General features: G+C 45.3%; 3 protein-coding genes and 2 long non-coding RNA genes across 11 annotated transcripts in view; 3 read left to right on the forward strand and 2 right to left on the reverse strand.

Moving 5' to 3' along the window:
- The window catches only part of LOC147144318 (uncharacterized), an 83,941-nt gene extending 70,377 nt beyond the window's left edge, over positions 1-13,564 (forward strand). For both annotated transcript variants that reach the window (XR_015087520.1, XR_015087519.1), the window contains one exon: positions 13,096-13,564. This is a non-coding gene — a long non-coding RNA (uncharacterized LOC147144318). The remainder of the gene's footprint in view (positions 1-13,095) is intronic.
- On the reverse strand, positions 1,438-8,445 carry foxa3 (forkhead box A3). The gene is given in 8 exon segments (XM_086036391.1): positions 1,438-4,369; positions 4,371-4,408; positions 4,411-4,504; positions 4,506-4,946; positions 4,949-4,990; positions 4,992-5,030; positions 5,033-5,050; positions 7,970-8,445. Coding segments are annotated over 8 exon segments (1,320 nt in total). The 5' UTR covers positions 8,042-8,445; the 3' UTR covers positions 1,438-3,793.
- irf2bp1 (interferon regulatory factor 2 binding protein 1) lies at positions 11,253-16,228 on the reverse strand. Of its 2 annotated transcripts, XM_086036225.1 has the most exons (3): positions 14,218-16,228; positions 13,006-13,322; positions 11,253-11,486 (listed from the first exon to the last, which is right to left on the reverse strand). In XM_086036225.1, the coding sequence occupies exons 1-2, from the start codon at positions 15,207-15,209 to the stop codon at positions 13,037-13,039; spliced, it is 1,278 nt and encodes a 425-aa protein (XP_085892351.1). In that variant the 5' UTR covers positions 15,210-16,228; the 3' UTR covers positions 11,253-11,486; positions 13,006-13,036. The 2 variants fall into 2 exon arrangements, with proteins under 2 accessions (XP_085892351.1, XP_085892349.1); XM_086036223.1 differs by having other exon boundaries at positions 11,253-13,322; positions 14,218-16,227.
- polr1g (RNA polymerase I subunit G) lies at positions 15,577-17,584 on the forward strand. Its single transcript, XM_086036226.1, has 3 exons — positions 15,577-16,018; positions 16,140-16,281; positions 16,600-17,584. The coding sequence occupies exons 1-3, from the start codon at positions 15,934-15,936 to the stop codon at positions 17,195-17,197; spliced, it is 825 nt and encodes a 274-aa protein (XP_085892352.1). The 5' UTR covers positions 15,577-15,933; the 3' UTR covers positions 17,198-17,584.
- A 4,570-nt stretch (positions 17,585-22,154) lies between these two features.
- The window catches only part of LOC147144324 (uncharacterized), an 83,934-nt gene continuing 83,080 nt past the window's right edge, over positions 22,155-23,008 (forward strand). For 3 of the 5 annotated variants that reach the window (XR_015087562.1, XR_015087564.1, XR_015087565.1), the window contains exon 1: positions 22,840-22,952. This is a non-coding gene — a long non-coding RNA (uncharacterized LOC147144324). Of the gene's footprint in view, positions 22,420-22,839; positions 22,953-23,008 lie in introns of those variants that run through there. The other 2 variants (XR_015087563.1, XR_015087566.1) reach the window with 1 other exon arrangement.

Consider the following 23,008-nt stretch of genomic DNA (forward strand, 5'->3'; position numbering starts at 1 on the left):
AAGTAAAATTTGCACACAAAAACGATATCAAATGTTCATGGCAAGTGCAATATTTTGCCATTGAAACACTGTATTTGCACACAAAAAGCTTTTGCCTGAAGATGTACTTTTTGCCACAAAAGGGCAACATTTGTGCGTGAAAGAGACAGCAGTTGTCCACAAAAAGTTGTAGTTTGATGTCGCGCGCCGATCGATGGCCGTTGTCAGAAGCGTCGAGGAGACAAAAATCAACAGCGTTCCTTCTCCCGCCGTCTTTGTTGACTCGGCGCCGGGGTCGCGCCGGGGTCAGGATCCGCGCGGGGACGGCCCGCCGACGGCCCTCGTCCAGATTGCTCTTTGAGGCTCTCAGTGTGAGGCGGCCATGTTTAGTCTGCTGCGCGAGCTGTCTCAACAAGAGAGCGAAGCGTCTGACCACCTTGGTGGCGCTTCTGGGCCCACCGTCGCTCGCGCTTCACCGCGGCACTTCAACATCTTGCACCAAAGCCGAGCACGCTCGTTGAGGATGCAAAATTGCACATTTGGCCACAAAAGTGCAACATTTCAGCATACATTTTGGAGGTGATGAATGGGAAACTTCAAAAAAGAGTCAGACTAAGCGCAGCTGGAAGCACATTTTTTTTACCGTCTTTCTTTTTGTTGGCCATTCTTATATATATATGTGTGTATATGTGTGTGTGTGTAGGTGTGTGTGTATAATATATACATATATATATATATATATGTGTGTATGTGTATGTTTGTATGTGTATATATATGTGTATATGTGTATGTTTATATGTGTATGTTTATATGTGTATATATATGTGTATATGTGTATAAGTATATGTATACGTGTATATGCATGTATATATGTATATATGTGTCTAAGTATATATTTATATGTATATGTGTATATGTTTATATGTATATATATATATATATGTATATGCGTATATGTTTATATGTATGTGTATATGTGTGTATATGTATATATGTGTATATGTATATATATATATGTGTATATACATATTTATATGTATATATATGTATATATGTAATGTCATTGCTTTATAAAACAGAAGACATTAAAGTGATACTTTACTAATTTTGCAATTTTCAGCAATCAAAAGTGAATATTTTTTCTATCCTGAATTTCATGCCTTCATTATTTTTCATGTGCAATTAACATCTTTAAAAACGCATTTTGCCACTTTGCCGTCGAGTGAAAATGACATCACACGTGTTGAGGGCTCAGGTAACCAATCACGGCACCGCCTGAATGTCAGTTTTTACACACCTGTCTATGAAAATAGAGCCTCCTTTTGTCAGAAGAAAAACATATTTTGAGACTGTGCCGTCACTCAAGTGCAATCTTGTGCCATTGATTAAAACACAGAATTTGCTCACAAAATCGAGACTACCTGATCAAAATGTCATGAAAACACAACGCAGCAGATGCCCCTTTTGAACCTTTTTTTTTTATTAAGAAACATGAATGATGGCCATCACATTGATAAGAAGAATAAACAATATATTAAAAGGACACACAGTTAAAAAAAAAAATAGTTTGTGAAAACAAAAAGCGACCACGTAACTTAAATATGACAATTTTCTCTTCCGTCATGTGACCTGAACGCTTATCATCTTTCACCTTATTGAGAAGTGATCATGTGGAAAGATGGGAAAAAAGGCACTTTTGGACCGCAATGTGACACCTTTGGTTAAACTCGGAGAGACCACCCCCCTCAGTATTGTAACACGCACGCGCACACGCACACTATCAGCCCACCTGGCCAGTGGGAGCTCCATAGTGCAAAGTACTGTATGTAAATCTCCCATAGTGCATCTCCCCTCCCCTCTCGTATTAGTAACTGGCTTCGCACACACACACGCGCACACGCACAGCCCTTCATGAATGGTCCGGTCCGAGCCAGCCCACGCTAGCCGGTAACAAGGGGGAAATGAAAAGCGGAATGTTGAATGTTGTTTGAAAGTCTTTACCACAGTACATACGTTGACTCCTTCCCCCAAGCATCCCCATATTCCAGAATAACATTGTTCTTCCCAAACATTGCTCATTCTAGAATATTTAGTCCCCAGAACCGCTGTGTTCATGAATTTTGCCTTACCAGAACATTCCTGTCCCGTATTTTTTATTTCATAATAGTCATCTATTCTGGAACAGTACTATTGGAGAACATTCTCGTACCGCAACGTCCCCATATTACAGACATATTCATGACTTATTCCAGAATATTCCTATTTCAGAACATTCCTATTGTAGAACAACCCTTATTCCAGAATGGGCATTTATTTTGGAACAATGCTATTCCAGAACAACCCCATATTCCAGATCATTTCTATTCCCAAACATTCCTTATTTCAGACCATACCTATTCGAGAATTTTGCCATACCAGCACATTTGTGTCCCATAACATTCCTTATTCCAGAAGAGTCATTCATTCAGGAACTTTATACTATTCCAAAACATCCCCCAAAGAGAATCCTGAACATTACTATTCTATCTTTGTCCCATACCAGAACCATCCTTATTCCAGGACACTTAAGATCCAGAACATTTCTATTCTAGACCTTTCCCATACCAGAATATTCCCGTCCCATAACATTCCCCAATTTTAGAACATTTGCTATTCCCGAACATCCCCAAATCCCAGAATATTGCAGTTCCAGAACTTTTCAATGCCAGAATATTCCTGCCCCTTAACATTTCTTATTCCAGAGTATTCATTGATTCCAGAACACTCACATTCCAGAACATACCTATTCTAAAACCGCACCATATCAGAACATCCGTGTCCCATAACCTTCCGCATTATTCAGTCATTACGGAACATCCCTTATTCCAGATTAAACCCAAAGGAGCACACGCTACGGGATGCAATGAACATCTTTTTGTAACATGAAGCGTGAAAGTAACACCTGAAGCACACTTTTGTAACTGTTTGGACAAAGCAGAATATAAGATATATTAAAATTTATTCCCTTTATAAATAAATGCAAATACCCCTTTTACACGCTCGCGCATACACACACACGTTACCGCTATTTACACTTTGTACAAAGTCCATCTTCATTGTCGTCGTCATCTTCGTCATTGTGTGTAACCAGAGAGTCTCCATAGGGGGGGAAGAGAAACACGTGGTCCTTCAAAACGTGGCTAGGGAAAGCCGTCTGAGTTTTTATTCCAGATCATTGATAAACACCATAAGGTCCATGTACCAGTAGGACAACCTTGGCATAGGATATCGAAGAAAACCTCGATAAGGAATCTGCAATTGTATGTCACTCAAAAGTGACACTAGTAGTGGGACAAGGCCTTACTCAGAAGACATTTGTGGGGAAAAACATGACGAGACAGTTCTAGTTCTAGTCGCGCGCTATTGAGGGGAACGAGCGTCCTAGTACATGGACCTTACGATGGATCTCAAGCATAAGGATTAAATGCTCAAGCGGCTTTATGAAAAGTCATTCTTAGCATTTATTCCATATTCTTGATATCTTCTATCTTGGATTGGCACCGGATTGTCTTGTTGGGCCTAATAGTCCTACTGTTCGGCTGAGTAGTTGACCAGTAAGGTTTAATCGTGTACTAGGAGGACACTAGTGGTGGGAAAAAAACCATTATTAGTAAGACAGTTGTTCCACCGGGGTCTGAATTGTCTAACTACTGATACTAGGACACGGACATCAAAATGGATCTCAAGGATGTGGAATACAGGCTCAGATGGATTTCCATACGAGTTGGCCATTTTAGAGTGTGTTCAGAAAGCCTCCAGCTTGTATCGTGTCAGATTACGAGGCGTTGAGCACGGAGCGGCTGTAGAGAGTCTGGTAGTAGGCACCAGAGTCCATGGCTGCCGGTCCGGGGCTGTCGTAGATCTGCTTGGCGGCCACGGGTGAGCCGCTCGAGGCATAGCTGTTGTACGCCATCACCTGGTCCTGGTAGGATTTGAGGTCCATCTTCTGCTCGTTGGACATGAGGTTGGTGATGGAGAAGGGGTGGTTGAAGTTGTAGTGAGGGTCCAGGGACTTAAGGGCGTCGCTCTGCAGGTCCATGTGCTGCCCCATGGCGCTGGGTAGGAGGTGGGTGGACTGGGAGTGGAAGATGGCGGCGGAGGAGGTGGGCGGCATGGCGCTAGGGCGGGCGGCGGGCGGCGGCGGCGGCAGTCGAGCGGCGCCAGCAAAGCGTTGCCGCGGGGACAGCGACTGGTCGTCGGACGAACCCGGGTGGGAGTTGTCTGAGTGGGCGGAGTCGGCTTCGTCCGAGCCCCCGCCCGCCGGGCTGCGGTCGCCCAAGGCGTCGCCCGCCTTGCCGCCCTCCTTCCCCGCCTTCTTGGACAGCTTGTCGTCGATTTTGAAGCGTTTCTGGGCGTCGCAGGTAGCAACCGTTCTCGAACATGTTGCCGACTGCGGGTGCAGAGTCCAGTAGGAGCCTTTTCCCGGTTTGTCGGGTGAGCGGGCCACCTTGACGAAGCAGTCGTTGAAGGACAGCGAGTGGCGGATGGGAGTTCTGCCAACGCTGCTGGTTCTCCCGGTAGTACGGGAACAAGTCCATGATCCACTGGTAGATCTCGTTGAGGGTTAGCATCTTGCTGCCGCTCTGCTGGATGGCCATGGTGATGAGCGAAATGTAAGAGTAGGGCGGCTTGGCGTGGGTCAGCGAGCGGCGGTACGGCTTGGGCGGGATCTCCTTGGGCCCGGCGCGGCTCAGAGAGGCGCCCGACGGGTACTAGCCCAGCTGGCTCATGGTCTGGCCCATGTTCCCGTAGTGGGACAGGGAGCCCGGGGCGGCGCTCGGCCCCAGCTGGGTGAGCGAGCCCGAGCCCAGGGAGGGCGCCACCGGGGGCGAGCTAGCGGCAATGTGGGCTGGGCCCGAGCCCATCGAGGCCAGCGGGGACGTGCTGAGGCCCGAGCCGGGGTACGCCATGTTCAGGCCGGCGCCCCCCCGCCGCCGCCCGCCGGGTTGAGGTTGATGTAACTGTTGATTGGGTCCCATGGAGCTGACGGAAGCCAGGGCGGAGTTCATGTTGCGGCGGGCGAGGAATACATCTGAAAGGCAAACGCAACAGATGTCCATGAACCATACAGCCGGCCGTTTTCGATTGTGCTTCTCTCTCATTCGGGATGCGAGCGAGGCAGTCAGTGCCGACCGTTGAAACTGCTCTAGAGATGCAATGATTCGTTGAGTGATCGACAACTAATCGATGATATCGGTCAACACATTTTTACGACAATCAGAGCTGCAAGTGAACTTTTCTTGATTCATTTATTTGCGCTGAATTCGAATCTGCCCTTCTTTTTTCTCAAGCACGTCCGATATTCATAGTAATATTAATAATAATGATAATAATGATATGTAATATAGTCATATTTTGTAATGTTTATGAACTGCGGTCAGGTTCAGCAACTAAAAGAAAAAAAAAAGTAGACATGTTTTAAATCAGTGTCAAAAATGCATTTCGGGGACACATGAAGCCATCTGTGGTTCAAATTTGCTCATGACCAGTGTGATCAGTCTGCTTTCATAGACGACAACAGAAATCGGAGAAGATGAAATCCAGATAATTTGGAGAATTTTAGATTAAAAAAAAAAAAAGATGTACATGATTCATCGAATATCAAAAATAATTGTCTATTCACTCAATTATTCTGATCAGACTGGTCTACAAGCAATGTATTGGTCACGAGTCAATGCCAGGGCACAGAAAGACAAGCGATGGACTGCTTGCCAGCCAATCACAGGGCACATACGCTGGTACCTTGACTTACAAGTGCCCCAACTTACAACTTTTTTTTTTTTTTTTTTTTTTTTTTTTTTTTTTTAGCGGTTGCTCGCTCTATTATTTTTATAATGATTATTATTTTGTGTTGGGCGCCAAAAATGGAGTTGCGATTGAACATCCGGGCTGGCACCGCTCGAGTAAAGTGAAAGCCAAATGCAGCACTGTGTGATGCCCCGCATGTGGGCAAGGAGAGCCACAGTCGCAGATCCACTTTCAGCCGTGACTGACAGTCAAAACGCACCCAATTAAAATGAAAACACTCGCATGGAGTGACTTCGACTCCACCCCCAGGTGTCACCCTCTGGGCCACGCCCCCTTTTAAAGACAGCCAACGCACGGATACTGCAGTAGGTGCAGCAATTACATCTGATTAAAGTCGCTGATTTCTGTAAAGCCTCGTTTGTTGGTTTTTGATTTTAAATTTAATATCACAGTTGGCACTGTGGATGCCCCCCCCCCCCTTTACACGCCACTGCATTCATTCGTTTTCGCTGCCATAAAACACATTTGATGAAGAAAATTGGTTTTCTGATCACTGTAGCATTCGTGTGTTGGATGTATGCCTTTAAGGGGGCGTGTTCTCGCAAGTGACATCCCAAGATGGAGTCAAGTTTGTGGCCTGCACCAGGTCCTTGCCAGTGTTCTCAATTTGTATTTCGCAACACCCCCCCCCCCCAATTCCTCCATAATTGGAGCAACAACCAAAATGTAATTTATACAAATCGAACTGTGTGAGGTTTTTTTTTCCTGTGAATTGTGAAGCAGTCTTTTCGTGAGTGAGTGTCTTCTTCTACTTTTTCTTGTCAATGCACAATGAAGCTCTCAGTGCGCGCGGATTTCACACTCACGCGTGAACGTCAAAGTGCGTAAAAAGCGCGTCACACGGCTCCCGCACGCAGCACCCCCCCCCCCCCCCTTTTTTTTTTTCCTCGTCGTGCACGGAAAATCGCCAGCAGCTCAGCTCATCGCCCAAAAAACGTTTTCGGAATGTTGTAAAAAAAAAATTAAAAAAGTTGGAATAAAGTAGGAAAGCCCATGCACGTAAGGATATAGTGTCGCGTAAAGTTGGGAGCGGGGCGAGTTGAGCCTTCACGCGCACTTTGGGTTAAATATTAGCAAGATGTTAATTTCATCAGCAGCTGATTACATTCACCTTTAATTGAATTAGCAGCCCAGCTTGAACCTTTTATGCGCTCGCATTTGTTTATAGGCGAATGCATCCCAATGAATTCGTGTCCGTAAAACCAACTGCAATTGCGTCACCGAATATGAACGCTTGCTTCAGCTTTGAACGACTTTTCAAACATTTTCATCTTCACTTTGGAATATGACATAAAAGATTGGATTGTTTTTATCTTTGCGTTTTCATATCAAACACAGACTGACTGAATCGTTTTTTTTCTCTTGCTTCCTTTTGGGCATATGAAATATATTTCTGTTTTTGGGGGCCTGTAACGCAAATATCCTACTTTTATAAGTGGTTTGGCCTGTAAAATATATTTCAAGTCAAGTCACATTTATTTCTATAGCGCTTGATCACTAAAGCGAGACGTGATTTTTTTTTTTTTTTTAGATTCTGGTCTGTAAATATAAAAGTTGCGTTTTTTATGAGGTTTTTGCCTTATAAAGGTATAAAAAAAATACCTATTTAATTGTTCGTACCGTTCTAGTAGCCAATTCCTTTTTTTTTCTTTCTTCTCTGGCATAGAAAATAAACGTTCTTCATTTCGACATGTTATTTTTGGTCATCTAATTATTTTCTGCTTAATTGATGCTGCACAAATAGTTTGGGCAGGTGAAGTATATCTTTGATCATATTTTCGTTCTTTTGGGCCTTTTACTATTTTTTTATGATCGAATGTGTTGTTTTGCCATATAAATAATATGTATTGCATGATGTTTGCTTTTTTTTTTTTTATGCTCACTTTTTAAGCCTGTAAAAATGTATTTAGACTCAATAAGTCCCTTTCATCCTTTAGTATTTGACTACATCATTTAGTGTACCGCCATTCGAAATACAAAATGTGTATTGTTCAAATTCTGAGAATTCAATGAGTGAAGTCCGTTTTTCCCCTCAGTTAAAACCAATAGTTTGAATCTACTTCACTGGACAGAAATAATGAGACATTTTGATGTAGGTGTTTGTATTTCTGTCAGGGGGTAAAAAAGTGTTTGTTGTTCTTACCTCGCTGGCCTCGCTGTAGAAAGTATTCCACTCAGGTAGGTCGTGGGCTTCCATCTTCACAGAGCTCAACATCCCCACAAACAAACACTTGGAGAGGAACTGCACGAGCTTAGTCGCACTTTTTTACACGTTGTTGTTTTTTTGTTACACTTCCCTCCCTGTTTGAAAAAAAAAAAAAATTACAATCCTTGGTGATACTTGGGAGAAAAAAAAAAAAAAAAAAAAAAAGAAAGAAAAAGCTCCGTTAACGTGAACCGCGTGGACAGTTGTGTCGAGTGACTCAAGCAAAGTTCATTGGTCCATTGTTGCCCAGCTGCGTGCAGACGTGGAGGCCCGTGGCGGGACGTGCAGGCCCGGAGCGTGGCTGGCAGAGGGCTGGACGGCGTCAGACTGCCGCCAGTCCCGCTCCCTACCGTTTATAAGGTACAGCCGGGACCCCGCCCACGAACACCGAGACACCACCCGCCCCGACCCCCCTTCCAAGCCCTCCCCGCTCCTGCACATTTCAATATGGAGTCAGGAAGGAGGCTCCTGCAAAAAAGGCCGATGTGGCCCCCTGGCGTGCTGTTTATTGGCCCGGTCGGACCGGCGGCCACCCCGGCTGCAGCAGGACACCCCCCCCCCCCATCCCCCAAAAAAGTCATCCTACCCCCCACCCTTTCTAAAGCCCATTAAAAGTTAAGAGAGAACATTAACGCACACAATTCAAATCAGGTTCAAATGTCAGCATGGGAAAGTGTTGGGGGGGGGGGGGGAGTCGGTTTGTGGCCCGAGGCTTGGGGGGCGGGGGGGGGGGGCGTGAAAGTCGTTAATTCCCGCGGCTGTCACCTCCTTGGAGCCTTTCACACGTTGGCAAAAAAAAAGGAAGACTTTGACAAGGCTGCAAATTTGCCTTAAAAAAAAGAACGGGCCAGAAAATCAGCCAAAGTCACTCACGTCACAACGTGATTCATATTCAGAATTGGAGCACAATTGATAGGAAGATTTTAGATTACGTTCAACCCGTATTGTGCAAAACACGTTGCATGTGTAAGCACAAGTGCATAACTCACTCAAGAGCACAATTAGCATGCAACAGGAGTGCATGCATGGAAAAGATGACCATGAACATACGCACGTGTGTGTGTGTGTACGTGTATATACGCTGTGTGTGTGAGTGTGTATATATATATATATATATATATCAAATGTAAATAAAATATTGAGTTGTTTATTTTTAAAAAGAATATTAGAAAAATACTACTAAAAAGTTTAGCAGTTCTATTGTACTGTAAAATGCCAACTAAAATCGACCAAATATATATTTCCTTTTTTATGTACTTTTTGCCCTGTAAGATACTTTTATTTGTACTTTTCAAAGTTTATTTAGAGGCTGTAACATATTTAATATTTTACTTTTGGGGGGTTTTGTTATTTTTGGCCAGTAAATACATTGAACTATTTTGTTTGTTTTATGCATATAAAAGAAAGATGTCATTACTTGCTTCTTTTTAGCCTGCAACATCTAAATTACTTGTACGTTCTTTTCACCTTTGCCTTTCTTACGTATTTATTACGTAGTACAAATGAAGACTACTGCTTTTTGTAAAGGATTTTTGAAATCACTGCTTCCTCCCAATAAATTAACAAATTAATAAACAATTGTGTCATGTTGACCAAGTAGAATGCTATATAACATTATAGTGTGACGTAATGTAATCTATGCGCGGGGCCGGAATACACAAGACGGCCGTGCGTGTGCATGAGAATGGCGGCCGGCTCAATGGGCATGGAATGACGCGCACGCGGGAGGTCGTCGGCGGGGATTAGGATACAGCAGGCAAGTGGGGAGGGGGGGGTGCATTGGGGGGCACACACGCGCACCTGCATCAAGGAAGGCCTGAGTGGATCAAGAGGGGACACCTGTGTGTGTACGCTCAGGACGTCGCCTAATTGCGAAAGATAATCCTGTTAGTGACGTCAGGACATGCAAGGAAATGCAACTTCTATGAAAGGGACGACTCTCAAAAAATAATCATCATCATTTCGATTGGGCTGCTATCGTGTTAGCGATGATGAGGAACATCAAATAAATATACTTTACACATCTGAGTTTTCAAACTTCAATTATAGGACGCGCAGTAGGCGAGTTTTTGATTTTTTTTTTTTTGTATTTTGTGATATTAGCCCCCCCCATCCCCACCAAATATGTATAATATATTTTAAGATTTCAACATGTTTTCTCATTTGATTACATGTTGAACAATCAAATGTTTTCTGTTCAAAAAAGCTATTTTGTTGAAAATTAAAAAAAAAAAAAAAGACTGCGACAAAAAAGTTCTTAAGAAGTTGAAAAGATATTTTCAAAATTGTAACAAAAACAAACAAAAAAAACTTGTAAACAAAAATTCAAAATCTGTTGGAAAGTATTTTTGGGAAAAAATTTATTTTAAAGTGTCACTTTTTTTAAGTTGTTAAAAGAAGTCTGTTGATTTATTTGAACTTGTTGCGCCAGTTTTTCTTGTTTAACGGTGTTACACAAATGTTGGAAAAAAAAGTTGCTTAAAAATGTGAGTTTCAATAAACGTTTAAGATTTGTAAAATTCTTGAAAAAGAAAAACGTTTGAAATTCTTCAAGCTAACTTCCTTGTTGAAAATGATTTCATTATTTAAAATACAAAAGAAAACGATGGAATAAAAACGTTTGTTTGAAAACAAGACATTTTAAAAATCTTTCACAAAAAAAAATGTATTACTAAAATATTGCAGAGGGCTGGTACATGAGACAAGCACGAATCGATCTGGTTTCATTTGCACTTCTTCAAAGTAAGGTCAGCAGGTAGCATGTGACGTCACCGGCTGTTGCCTCGAATACGCATCTTCAGTGTGCGCGTGCGCGCGCGTGGCCTCCCTGCGTGCCTCTTTTGCATGTCAAAGGTCCCTGCGTGGCTATTAGCACGTGCATAATTGGCCCCACAACGGCGGTAATGAGTTGACACTAATGGAGGAAGCCACACATCCACTTTCCCTCACTTTGGCTTTTTTTTTTCTTCCTCGTTTGCCTCCTCGAAAATGAACATCCGGGTCATCGCGGCGAGAATGTGCAACATTACGCTGCAGCACTACGGTGACATCTGGTGGCCAAACGTTGTCAATGACCGCTCAACTATTTTCTAAGCTTATCATGATTATAAACATTTTTTTAAACAAACGCAAAAGTGAATTCAACACGACACATTTAAGTATCAATCTGTAGAAATCATCAATGAAGACGTTTATTAGAAAAACACACACACCAAGACAATTGTGACTTTTTCCATCTGGTTTATTCCCACTGGGTGGTTTTGTACAAGAAGCGGCAGTCCAGAGAGTGAGCAGATTGGTCGTCGCCATGGCGACGCCGCGAGGAGGCGGGACACTTCTGCACAAGGCACTTATCTTACAGACTTACACCGTTAGCATTAGCATATAGCCGTATAGATTGTATACACATACATTGGCTTTGGTTTGTTTCGTCTGTGCGAGGAACATTCTGGTTCTGCAAAAAAAAAAAAAAAAAGGAAAGCTCTACAAAACTACTACTTAAAAAAAAAAAAAAAAGACAAAACCATTTTAAGAAAGACAACAACAACTTGTCAGGTTTTATGAAATAACGTGAAACCGTTTTCAATGACCGCATGTGAAATGGAGGATTGCACTTGAAACAACCAGAAACGTTCTCGAAGGAAACACGTGTTCGTCTTGTACATTCACCCGCTGGCAGGCAGGCCACATGACACGGGAAATAGTGTGTGTATTTTTTTTTTTTTTTGCAAGTGGGGATTTATTTTACGTGAGGACATTTTGACTGGTCTTGGTGCGAAGGAACAATGTTGAAGTCAGTTGAGGGCCTTCGTTGAGACAAAAGTAGTGCTTTGCAGCCATCTTGTGGCAATCAGGAACAATTTCAGCAGGGCCTTCAATTACCCGCAGGTTGGACTGGTCATCAGCCAGGAGCGGGGAGACTGTATTCTTCTTTTTTTTTTCTTTCTATATTTGTGTGGCATCTTTATTGACATTGTTTTCATGAGGAGGTCATTTTTTTTGTAGTGGGGACATTGTGGCTGAACCAAAGAAGGAAAATGCCAGTGTGCGTGTTCTGGTCTTTCTCCGTTTGTGGCAACATAATCCAATAATTATTAGACAGGCTATTTGATCTAATACACATAATAGTGTGTGTGTCTTTTCATGTCTCTCGCTCTTTGCGTGGCACCACCTTTGATATCCCAAGGGGGGATAAAAAAAAAAATGCTGGTGTGTTAAAGTGTTCTTGTCAGTCCCTGTCAATGTGGCACCATTTTTCTTTTGCCTTTGCCTGTTCAAAATGAGCAAAAGGTGTGTGTGTGTGTGTGTGTGTGTGTGTGTGAGCGATCTTGTCTTTCCATCACGTGGCACCATGACAAACATGCCGCATTTATGGAGGGGACATTTTGGCTGGTCCATTCAGGCAAAATGTGACTTGTGTGTTCTTCTTTTTCTATCTTTGTGTGGGCTCCCCGTTGGCATGGCACATATCAGATGGTCCGAATGAGGTAAGCATGTGTTCTTGTCTATGTCAGTGCGGCACAACACTTAATGTACCATTTGGCTTTGTGCAGACATTTTGACACGAGAATAAACTATGTGAGTTTTTTTTTTTTCAATTTGTATTTCTATCATTGCATGGCACCGCCCTTAACATCTTACATTAACAGAGTGGACAGTTTTCCAGATCCACATAATGACAATGCAAGAATTAGCTTGTGTGTGAGTGCGTTCATGTTTGTATGTTTGCGTGGCTGTATCTGTGACACCCCAACTTTAGTGCGGGAACATTATGGCTGCCCGGAATAAGGAAAATGCTAGTGTGTGTTTAACTGTTCTTGTCTTTCTGTCATTCTGTGGACACACATAGACATGGTGCGATGTGCTATCACCCTATGTGCATACTTGAGAAACATGTGGTGGCCCACACCAAGATTTTACACAGAGGAGTAAAAATATGTTTATGTGTGTGTTTGTGTGTGCCGCCTGCCTGCCTTTTGTTCCATGTTGCCACGGAAACCGCCATCACGTCTCCCGCTCCTTCTTGACGGTGACGTCGCCGCTCTGTGCCGCGGCCCCGTTAGCGCCGCCGCCGGGGACCCCGGGTCCCCCAGGCCCCGCTCCGGGTGGGGCGGCCGACGGGGCGCCCGCCACGCCGGTGCCCAGGATGGTGGACACCTCGCCCTGCATGAATGCCCAGGGGGGGCTGTTGACCGACGTGTCCAGTGGGCAGCGCTCGCCGCTGGGGCAGTAAACTTCACCGTCACCCCGCCGGCTCTGGATGTACACTCTGGTGCACGGGAAGCAGAACCTGTGCGTGTAAACAAACAAACATTATACTTGGATGTAATCTTATACTTTAACATTTTGCTTTTTTGGGCGACATCTGCTATGTAAATCAAGCATGTTCGCAATCAAAGCAGTCCGACGTCATTGTTATCAAAGCGAAGCCAACCTCTTTTATTTGTACTGTTTACGAACATTGCTTAACACACCAATTAACCTTCAAGTTGCTTTCAATTTATAATTAAATTCAAGACTGGGAGTGTTTTACCATTATTATTTTTTTTTAACATTTATTATTGACAGCACTGACCATCTTTTTACACTTATATGACAACTAAGCAACAACATGTTTTCTATTTCCATTATTCCTTATGTTTTTATTTTAATCATAAAAGGCTCCACTGACTCAAAAAAATCATTTTAAACTTCCTTAAATCAGTTGTATCAAAAAGCAATAGTTTTTAAAATGCGAGCCTCAATCAGATGTTACATGATAGTGTATATATATGTATATATATATTTTTTTAAACATGATTATGGTTACAGGAAGAAAGTAATACACAGCTCAAAGGTTTGGGGACATTGTATTCACTGCACTTTGGTATTTTTTTTTTTGCAATGCATGAAGTATGACAGAAAATATGAAATATTGGCGGGGGCGGCACGGTGGCCAACTGGTTAGCACGTCCGCCTCACAGTTCAGAGGTTATGGGTTTCGATCCCGACCCCGGCCTCCCTGTGTGGAGTTTGCATGTTCTCCCCGTCCCTGCGTGGGTTTTCTCCGGGTACTCCGGTTTCCTCCCACATTCCCAAAACTTGCATGGTAAGTTGATTGGACTCTCTGAATTGCCCCTAGGTGTGTCTGCCAAACGTTTGAGCTGGAATGCAATAAATGTGCAATACGGTGCGTATGTACACACCTGTGTCCCGGCACGGACGGACACTGCACAAAGTGTGTGTCCTCCAGCCTCTCGTGGCACAGCGTGCAGGACAAGGTGCTGCCGGCCGAGGTGGAGCCCAGCTCGGACGCTCCGCTGTGGGGCAGCGCAGCCGGGGCGGCGGTGGCCGCCTCGGACGAGCTGCCGGACGACAGCGGCTCCCCTCCGGCGCGGGCGGCGAGGGGCCGCGGCTGCCTGGCCGGCGACGACGCAGGCTTGGGGCTCGTCTGGCTGACGGAGGCCGACGACGAGGGCAGGCCGGCGGTCTTGCTGGAGCCGGCGTGGCCCTGGGACTGCTGCGACTTGGCCTGGGACGAGCTCAGCTCCCGCTCGAGCTCCGGCGCGATGAAGGGAGCGATGCCCATTCCGATGCCCAGCTGGCGGCGGTTCATCTCGGCCAGCACCGGCGCCGGAAAGATCATCGGGCTGCTAATGGGGGCCGTCCTAGCGGTCAGGCCGGCCGGCATGCCGGCCAGCAGCCCGTGGGGGATCCCCGCTATGCTCTGAGTCACTAGATTCGGGGGGATGGCCGCCCCGATCATGGGTCTCCTGCTCCCGCTGGGGCTCTGGCGGTTCACCTCTTGCGGCGGCTGCCCGTCGCGGTGCAGCCCGTTGGGTGGCACGCGGGCGGCGGCCACGCTGCCGCCCTCCCCTCGGCCACCCCGGTCGAAGCGCTCACTGTGCGACCGGCCGCCATCCGTCACCAGCTCCCCGCGGCCCGGCGCGGCGTGCTTGTGGGGCGAGGGTCCCGGTCCCGGTCCCGGCGAGCGGACGTTGCCGTCCTGCATGCCGTGGCTGCGCTTCAGCTGCCGCGCGCTAGCGATCAGGAACTCGATCTGGTTGGCGCCCTCGTAGTTGACGCAGCCGCGGCACACCACCTCGCTAAAGTCCCACACCACCGTCCACGGCATCTTGGGCAGGTCGCACAGGTAGCACCACTGGCGCCGCGACGACGACGATGAAGGCGACGACATGACGGCCGGCCGGCCGGACGGCGAGCCAGCGGGCGGGCGGGCGAGCGAGCTAGCCGGCTAACCCGAACTAGCGCACGTTAGGTAACTGAACCTAGTTATCTTGAAAGTGGTGTTAAGAGTGCAATTTGCTAACTAGCTTCTCCTTCAGCTTCCTCAGGTACGTTTTGGAACAACCGCGAACATACCAACAAGAGAAAGCGAGATTAAACTTTGTTGATTTGGACGATTTCCTCCACACATTCCAAATTTGTTTACCCACTTGGCCTGCTCCTGACTGCTGTCAACCCGCTCTCGCGAAGAACGCTGGCGCGTTACGTAACCGGACGAGGTGCATTGTGGCCCATGCAGTTAATCGTGTCGCGCTCATTCAAAGCAAACCAATGCAACACGTCTGTCTGTTGGACTACAGAGTTGCCACAGGAAGCAAGGCAACCAACTGCTGTCAAGCGCTCTCGCGATATGTCCGTGGCAGTTTAACCCCGCGCTGCATAACCTTACGTCAACTGGCGAGGTGCCTTCTGGGCCATGTAGTTTATTTATCGGATTCTTGAAGCAAACCACTACACCGCGTCTGGTTGTTGGACTACAAACAGGGCCGACACAGGAAGTGTAGTACCCAAAGGTCACAGTTCATTTTTGGCCACACGCAAAAGCACGCGCCCCTGCATCAAAACGTTAAAATACAGCTTGGACGACTTTATCGCAATCTTTCAACAATATTAAAATGCCCCGAGATATTTCATCCTCATCGAGCGAGGACGAAGCGGGTAACTCGCCCGCGGAAGCGTCGTTAAGGCAAAATGAAGTTGGTAAGTTAGTCCTCGATTATGTTTCTCTCTCGTAGCAGCAGACGTCAACATTTCATGTAATTGTAATAGCGTAGGTTGTATCGAAATGTACTTAATTTGGTGTTGAATTTTGTTTTGGCAGTGAAGAGCAGCAAGTATCGGTGTCCCGATGACTTCGTGTGCTTCAGCCACAAGCCTTGCAGCAGCACGCTGACCAAGAGCCTGAAGAGCAACAAGCGCGAACTGTGGCTCATTAAAGCCCCTGCAAGCTTTGATCCACGATGGTCAGAAACTTCTTTCATGTCGTTGGCCTATTTTTTTCTCACTTGATATTCTTTTGATTGCAATAAAGCTCCAAATTTGGGGTTGTGTGACAGTAAAGAAATGAGACAGTGGGAGACACACGCACAACTCTAACTGCTTATGTAAAAGTGTTGTGGATATGCCGTGTGGTCGCCTCTCAGTCAGTCAGTGCAAACAAATCACCTGCACATGAGGCCCATCAACGGTTTTAGATAGCTATTTATTTATTTTTTTTCTTTGTCACACCTGTTTTTCTTATTGTGTTGAAAATATGAATACTGACTCTCCCCCCCCCGCAGTTTGCAAGGTGCAAGCGTGAATCTTTCCAGCTTTCAGACGCTGAAGCTTCCTTCCAGCGCGGGTGAACCTCTCGGCGGCCAGCAGGTGTACAACATCCTGGCGTCTCAGCACGGCATTTCCGACCTCTGCTTGCTCACCGCTGAGTCGTCGTCGTCCTCGCCGGTGGTGGGGCCCGCCTTCTCTGGCCTACTGAGCGTGTGCGAGAGCTACGGGGGCACCCGCATGCCACCCTGCGTGGTCCACGCCGCCCCCGCGCCTGCCATCCCGCCCGGACTCAAGCAGAGGTTCCAGCCCTTCGGAAGCAAGACGCCCGCCGTGACGCAAGAAGTGCAGGATGAGGAGAGGAAGAGGAGGAAGAAGAAAAAGAAAGACAAGCACATTAAAACAGAGGAAGATGAGGAAGAAGTGAGGATAAAACAGGAGGTTGAGGAAGCAGGCCAAGAAGACACTGAGGAAAAGAGCAGGAGAAAGAGGAAAAAGGAGGAGGTGGCCACTGTCCAAGTGAAAAGTGAACTGGACGTGGGCGCTTTATCCAAAGGTGATGGCTCGCCAAAGAAGAAGAAAAAGAAGAAGAAAAGTAAAACGGATGACGACTAAATGTCATCAACTCAACTGAATTTGATTCTTTTTTTTTTTTTTTTTTTGAGAAGAGGCGAAAACAAGCCAACGTGCATTTTCCATGGTGTTTGGCCCCATTCGGGTGCAGGTGAGCTGGAGTCAGCTGACTTTTGGTGACGGGTGGGGTGGGAGCCCTGGAATGGTCGCCAGCTCATCGACTAGCCGCACATAGTACGAGGAGAACATGCGAACTACGCGGGAGTTGAACACAGAACCTCTTCAACTGTGAGACACAAATGCTAACCAGTAGGACACTGTGCTGACCCCAAAAAAATGTTATAATAAAAAAAAACAATGCTTTGTTAGTACATCTCTCTGTCTCCTCAAATGTGTTGGTTATAAACATTTGTTTGTATTATGAAACAATATCACGAGTCCCTTTTTTTTTTGTTTGGTACACTGGTCAACAGCCAATTAGGATGTTTTAGTTGATGTTAGGACAATTTATATGGGCCGAATCCAAACATCGCATTGTCTTTGCTCAATCAGGTCACCTTTTTGAACTATTATGCTGTAGGAACTTTGATCAATGTCTTACATTTACATTAAGCGAAGTTTGTAACATTTGGTTAATTGTTAGAAATGTTCGCTTTTCTCAGATGAGAAAAATCAGATGATGTCACAAAAATGTAATCGATTTGGTTCTTTTTTTTTTTTTTTTTTAATAATCAACTTAGCATCAAAATCTGACCCGAACAAGAGAAACAGATGTCATTTCGGATTCAACTATGCAAAATTGTCCGAAATTAGTTGAAATAAAATAAGACCTTTTTTTTTTTTTTTTTTTTTTTTTTTTTGTAAACCGGTGGATTAGACGGCAATCAGCCATCCATTATCGATACTGCTTATCCTCACAAGGGTCGCGGGGCGTGCTGGAGCCTATAATCAGTCTTCACCAAAATACTTTTGGGCTTTTTATGGACGTTAAGCGTCCATGAAATTTTGGAGAAATCATTCTAATAATTGTCTGAGGTAAAGTGAGCATAAATACCGATGTCCACATTAATTTGGATGCAGATTGCAGTTTTCTGACGTTAAGCAATGTTAAGCCTTTTTTTCTCTACAATGAGAGTCCATGGAAAGACAAGAGGACAGCGTAGCGTCCATAAAATCCCAAATATTGCCGTGGTCATTTTATTTTCAGATGTTGAAGCGGGCACAAATCGCAATGTCCGCATTTTGGTGACGATTGTTGGCAGTTTTCTGGAACTAAGCAACGATCAGGTATTATTACTTAACGAGTCCGTTTCCACACATGAACACGTCCTCGTCTGTCCAGCAGGTGGCGCCACACTCCGCGTTTTCCTTCAGGAGGCGCTGCAGCTTCACAGTACCCCACCTTCCAGAGTGGAATTTCATGAAAACAATTGTTTTATTGTTTTGTTTGTGCAACCCAAATCACTGCGCTTCTTTTTGGTGTACTTTCAGCTGTTTAGTGAAGGAGAACATTGGCGCTCCTCTGCATCCTTCCTCCCCTTGTTGGTGGTCGTCATGTGGGTGCTGCTCTGCACCAGAGCGTGGTCCTGACTCCTAATGAGCTCCAGCATCTGCTCATGCGGAGACGGCAGACCAACGGCAAACATCACTCATAAGTTGACACAACACACATTGACACACAACACAGGTCAGCGACATCTCATTGCTATTAATGTCGAGAAGCTGCTTTTATGTCTCTTTTTTTAATCTCATCTAATATCTCACTCGCATAATGTCTTAAGGATTTTTCAATAATATTATTAGTAATCATTTTCGTAATGTGTTTTATGTCTGTACTATACGTTTGTACATATATATATATATATATATATATATATATATATATATATATACAGTATGTTTATGTCTGTATATGTGTTCTCTTCAGTAATGGCCCTTTTCCTAATGTCCCCAATAATACGTCTTTAACAATGCTCTGTTTATCAATGTCTCTTTCATAATGTTTCCAACTTCTGTGTTGAAAAGTTCCCGTCCGACGCCAATATGAAGACATCAGTGAACATGTATGTTTGCTCACTAAGGAGACACACAAAGAAGTTAAAAAACAAAACTGCCATTTTATGCTCATTTGGGCCCTTTCCAAGTGTCTACAAAGAGAAACTATTCCAGATTTGGAAAAAATTCAGCCCCTGAAGCCAGTTTGATTTAGTAATGTCAAATTTGGTAGACATGTCTATCATGAGTGGACCCACAAAAACGTTTCAAAAAGCCATGCCCGAAATGATACAGGAAGTCCCCTTCAAAGGCAAACTACTAGAGATGTTCAAAATTTGGTAGGCTTGTCCTGCATGAGCAAACCCACCAAAACGTCTCAAGAAACCAGGCCTGAAAACAGGAATTCTGCTGTTGTGGTTCGAAGCAGCCATGCTTGGGTCATTTATCACCATTTCAAGGAGTCCTTCAAAGACGCACTACAGAACTTGAGATTTTGAAACTCTGAAGCCATTGTGATCTGGTGCACACGTCTGCCATGAGTGGACCCTGCACATAAAAGTCTCAAGGAGACACAGAAAGTCTGACATACTTGTTCCATATGCCCATTTTAGGCCCATTTTGGCCATTTCCAAAAGAAAACTACTTGTAGACTTTTTGTCTGATTGCTACCAAATTTGACCCAAATGTACCAAACACTCACTTGTGAATAATTTGAATTTTGGTCGTTGCATGTGGCAAAAGAGTTTGATGACTCACAATAAAACATGAATGACTTCAAGTAATGTTGACCGTGAGTCCGACAGTGGTTGTGATGCTTTTGGACTGTGCGCGGCGTCAGATTGTGCGTTTTTGCGTGCGCGTCGAGGAGGATGAATAATAAATGCAGCTTGGAAGTTTGGCTGCGACGTGTTCAGACTGCTGAGCGGATGCTGAGGCCTTCGCTGGGCTCAGCTGATGTTTGTGATGGGATGCAAAGGGGTGGTGGTGGTGGTGGGGGCGGGGTAATGGCAAGGGTTGAGGGGGGGGGGTCGTTATAGAGGTAATGAATTGGAGAGCCAACCCCCTCTCTTCAAACCTTCCTCCCTTCCCCCACCTCCCACTCCTCCCTCTCACTTTCTTTTATTTCCAAACAGCGCTGCACATCGCTCCAGCTAGCCTGCGGCAACCGGAGCGTTGCTATGGCAACGGGGACCTGCCAAGGACCAGTGTGTTGGTGAGAAAAAGAAGTGGGGGGCGGGGGGGGGAGTCATCAATGTCTTACACCCCCCAAATTTGACCAAAAAACAATATGCGGTGGATCAATGTGCGCATGAATGAAAACAAACTCACATTTTTTTTTTTTTTCACTTTTTCACAACAGAAGACGCACACAAATTAGTCTGTGTGCGTTGCGTGTTTGTGCGCCAGACTGCGGCAGACATCAATAGCCGATCCCCGCTGCAGCAACGACTTGATGGCCTACTAATGTTGTGCCCCCCCCCCCCCCCCCCGAAGCCCCCTACCCGCCTCTGTATGTCTGCACACCCCCAGCCCACTCGCTTGCTGACTGTAATTAATACGGCCCAGACCACCGGCGCGCGCCTGAACATGCACGCACACACAAAGACGAAGGGGCAGGTGTCAATCAGCTCAGATATGGTGATGTCACTGGCACAAGTTCAACGTCAAATCATTTTGATTCGATACGAGACTTTTTTTTTTTTAAAGCTAATTAACAACATGGAAGATATCATGAACCCGGTCTGACCAGGAGTAGGGCAAAATCAGGATTAAGTTTCTGGATCTGTACAACAGTCAGGACGAGACACAGCAAATAGAAATGGACCAAAGCCCACGATCAAGTAAGACCGGGACCAGGCTGAGCTTCAGGACTAAATTGAGGATCAAGAAATAGACGAGCATCAGGGCCAGGATTGAAATAAAGACCAAGGCCATGATGAGGATTAGAAGTAGACTAGATCAGGAAAGGGACCTGGTCTTGATCCAGATTCTGGACACCAGTTCTGGATCAGGACCAGCAAAGGCACACAGATCAGGGAATGGATGAGGATCCGTACGGTGGCTATTTGAGCCAGGATGATCATGGTGGAATCAATGGTCATTAAGGTCAAGAATAAGATCAAGACTAGGGGCCAGTTTGCTAGACTAGATCAGAACCAGGTCCCTTTCCTGATCCTGAGCCAGATCCTGGATTAGGACTAGGAAAGTCACGCGAATCAGGAAATGGATGAGTATCAGAACTAGGGTGAGGTGGGTACCCCGGGCCAGGATGAGGATCAGGACTGAGTCTTTGGAGTCCTGAGGCTAAAAGAAGTGAGTGAGGCCTTGATTATTTGTGATTGGCTGCACACTTAAAACGTGTTGCCAGGCTGTGCGTGTGTTTGCGTGCACGCGCATGTGTGTGTGATCAGTCAAGAGTGACATATGTTCTCCGAGCAGCTCTCTTTGCAGCTTGCTGCTGTTGCCATGGAAACCACATCACCGCATTCCCCCCATTGTGTGGACTTGTGTGGGTGTGCGCGCGTGCGTGTGCGTGTGCGTGTGTGTGTGTGTGTGTGTGCGTGTGTGTGTGCGTGTGTGTGTGTGTGTGTCCTTCATGTGTCCTTCATAGCAGATGCATCCAGGCAAGACTGAACATCTTTCATCTGCCCTGCTGCCTCCCCACAGTTCAGGTGCAATGAAGGTTGGTGGTAGAAGGCGTTTGGGGGAGGGGGGGGGGCTGTTTTCAGGTGTCTTTGTATACAAGTATACGTTTTCATGTATTGCGTGTGAGGGGAAAAACATATTTTCACAAAGAAGAAACATGTTTTATCAACTCAGACAATCAAGTCAAAGTGTTTTTATTGTCCTTGTTGTTGTTGTTGTTGTTGTTTTTTTAATGGCCCTTAGTCATATTAATAAATAATTGAAACAAACCATTGTCCAAGTTATGTCACGTTGTTGTCCCCCCAAAAAAAATCAACACATTACAATTAGTCAATTTGTACATAGGAAACATGTCGAACTGGATTATCTAGAAAATAACATAACCGAGAGAGAAAGAGTGTGAGAGAGCCCAGCCCATCCCAAGTGTAGCGGCGTGCATGGGGTCGGGGCATATAACATGTCAGTGCAAGAATTTCCGAGCTGCTCCTGAACGCATCAATGACTGTTTGGCACACGAGCTGTTGCCCACATTCGCAGGTGCTTCGACGTTCGCATTACGACGCCTCACGCCAGTCGTGGCGGCAGAGCTGATGTAACGTTCAACAAACAGACAGACAAGCCGTGTAAGTTGAGTCGAACTCCACGACTAACTAACTGTTAACGTTAAGGCATAATGAGTGGAGTGACAAGGTGCCGTCTTACTCCGTGCTCCAGCTCTTTCGCATCAAACGCATTATGGATACACGCAAGCCAATTCCGAACCTTGTTACCTCGCTCCCTACCTAAATTGCGAGCTATTTATAATCGCCTGAATATTGGCAGTATTCGGGTTTTTAAAAGCCATGTAAACGTGCGCAAAAATCCGAATATGCCCCTAATCGCATTTTTAAAAATTCCGAATATCATGGCTGAGTTATTCCTTTTCCAAGCCGAATATGCGTGCACGTATACATTAGTCTGAATATGTCGAACGCACGGGACATTCTGCGCATGCTCAACCGCAAGGACTCTTGGTCTTTGTAGTACCGGAAGTGCTTGTACGCGCGCAACCTACCGGAAATACACGTTTGCTGATAATTAAAACATGGCAAACGCTAGCGTCAGTACGACACCACTCTTTTAAAGCGAGAAGGAAACAGTCTGCTTCATTTGTTCAGTGAGTGACATGAATAGAATGCGTTTTATTGACAGATATAGAATGTGTTTTATTGA

This window comes from Filicampus tigris, chromosome 7 (assembly GCF_054856515.1).
Source record: "Filicampus tigris isolate MCC_2025a chromosome 7, RoL_Ftig_1.0, whole genome shotgun sequence".
NCBI lineage: Eukaryota > Metazoa > Chordata > Actinopteri > Syngnathiformes > Syngnathidae > Filicampus > Filicampus tigris.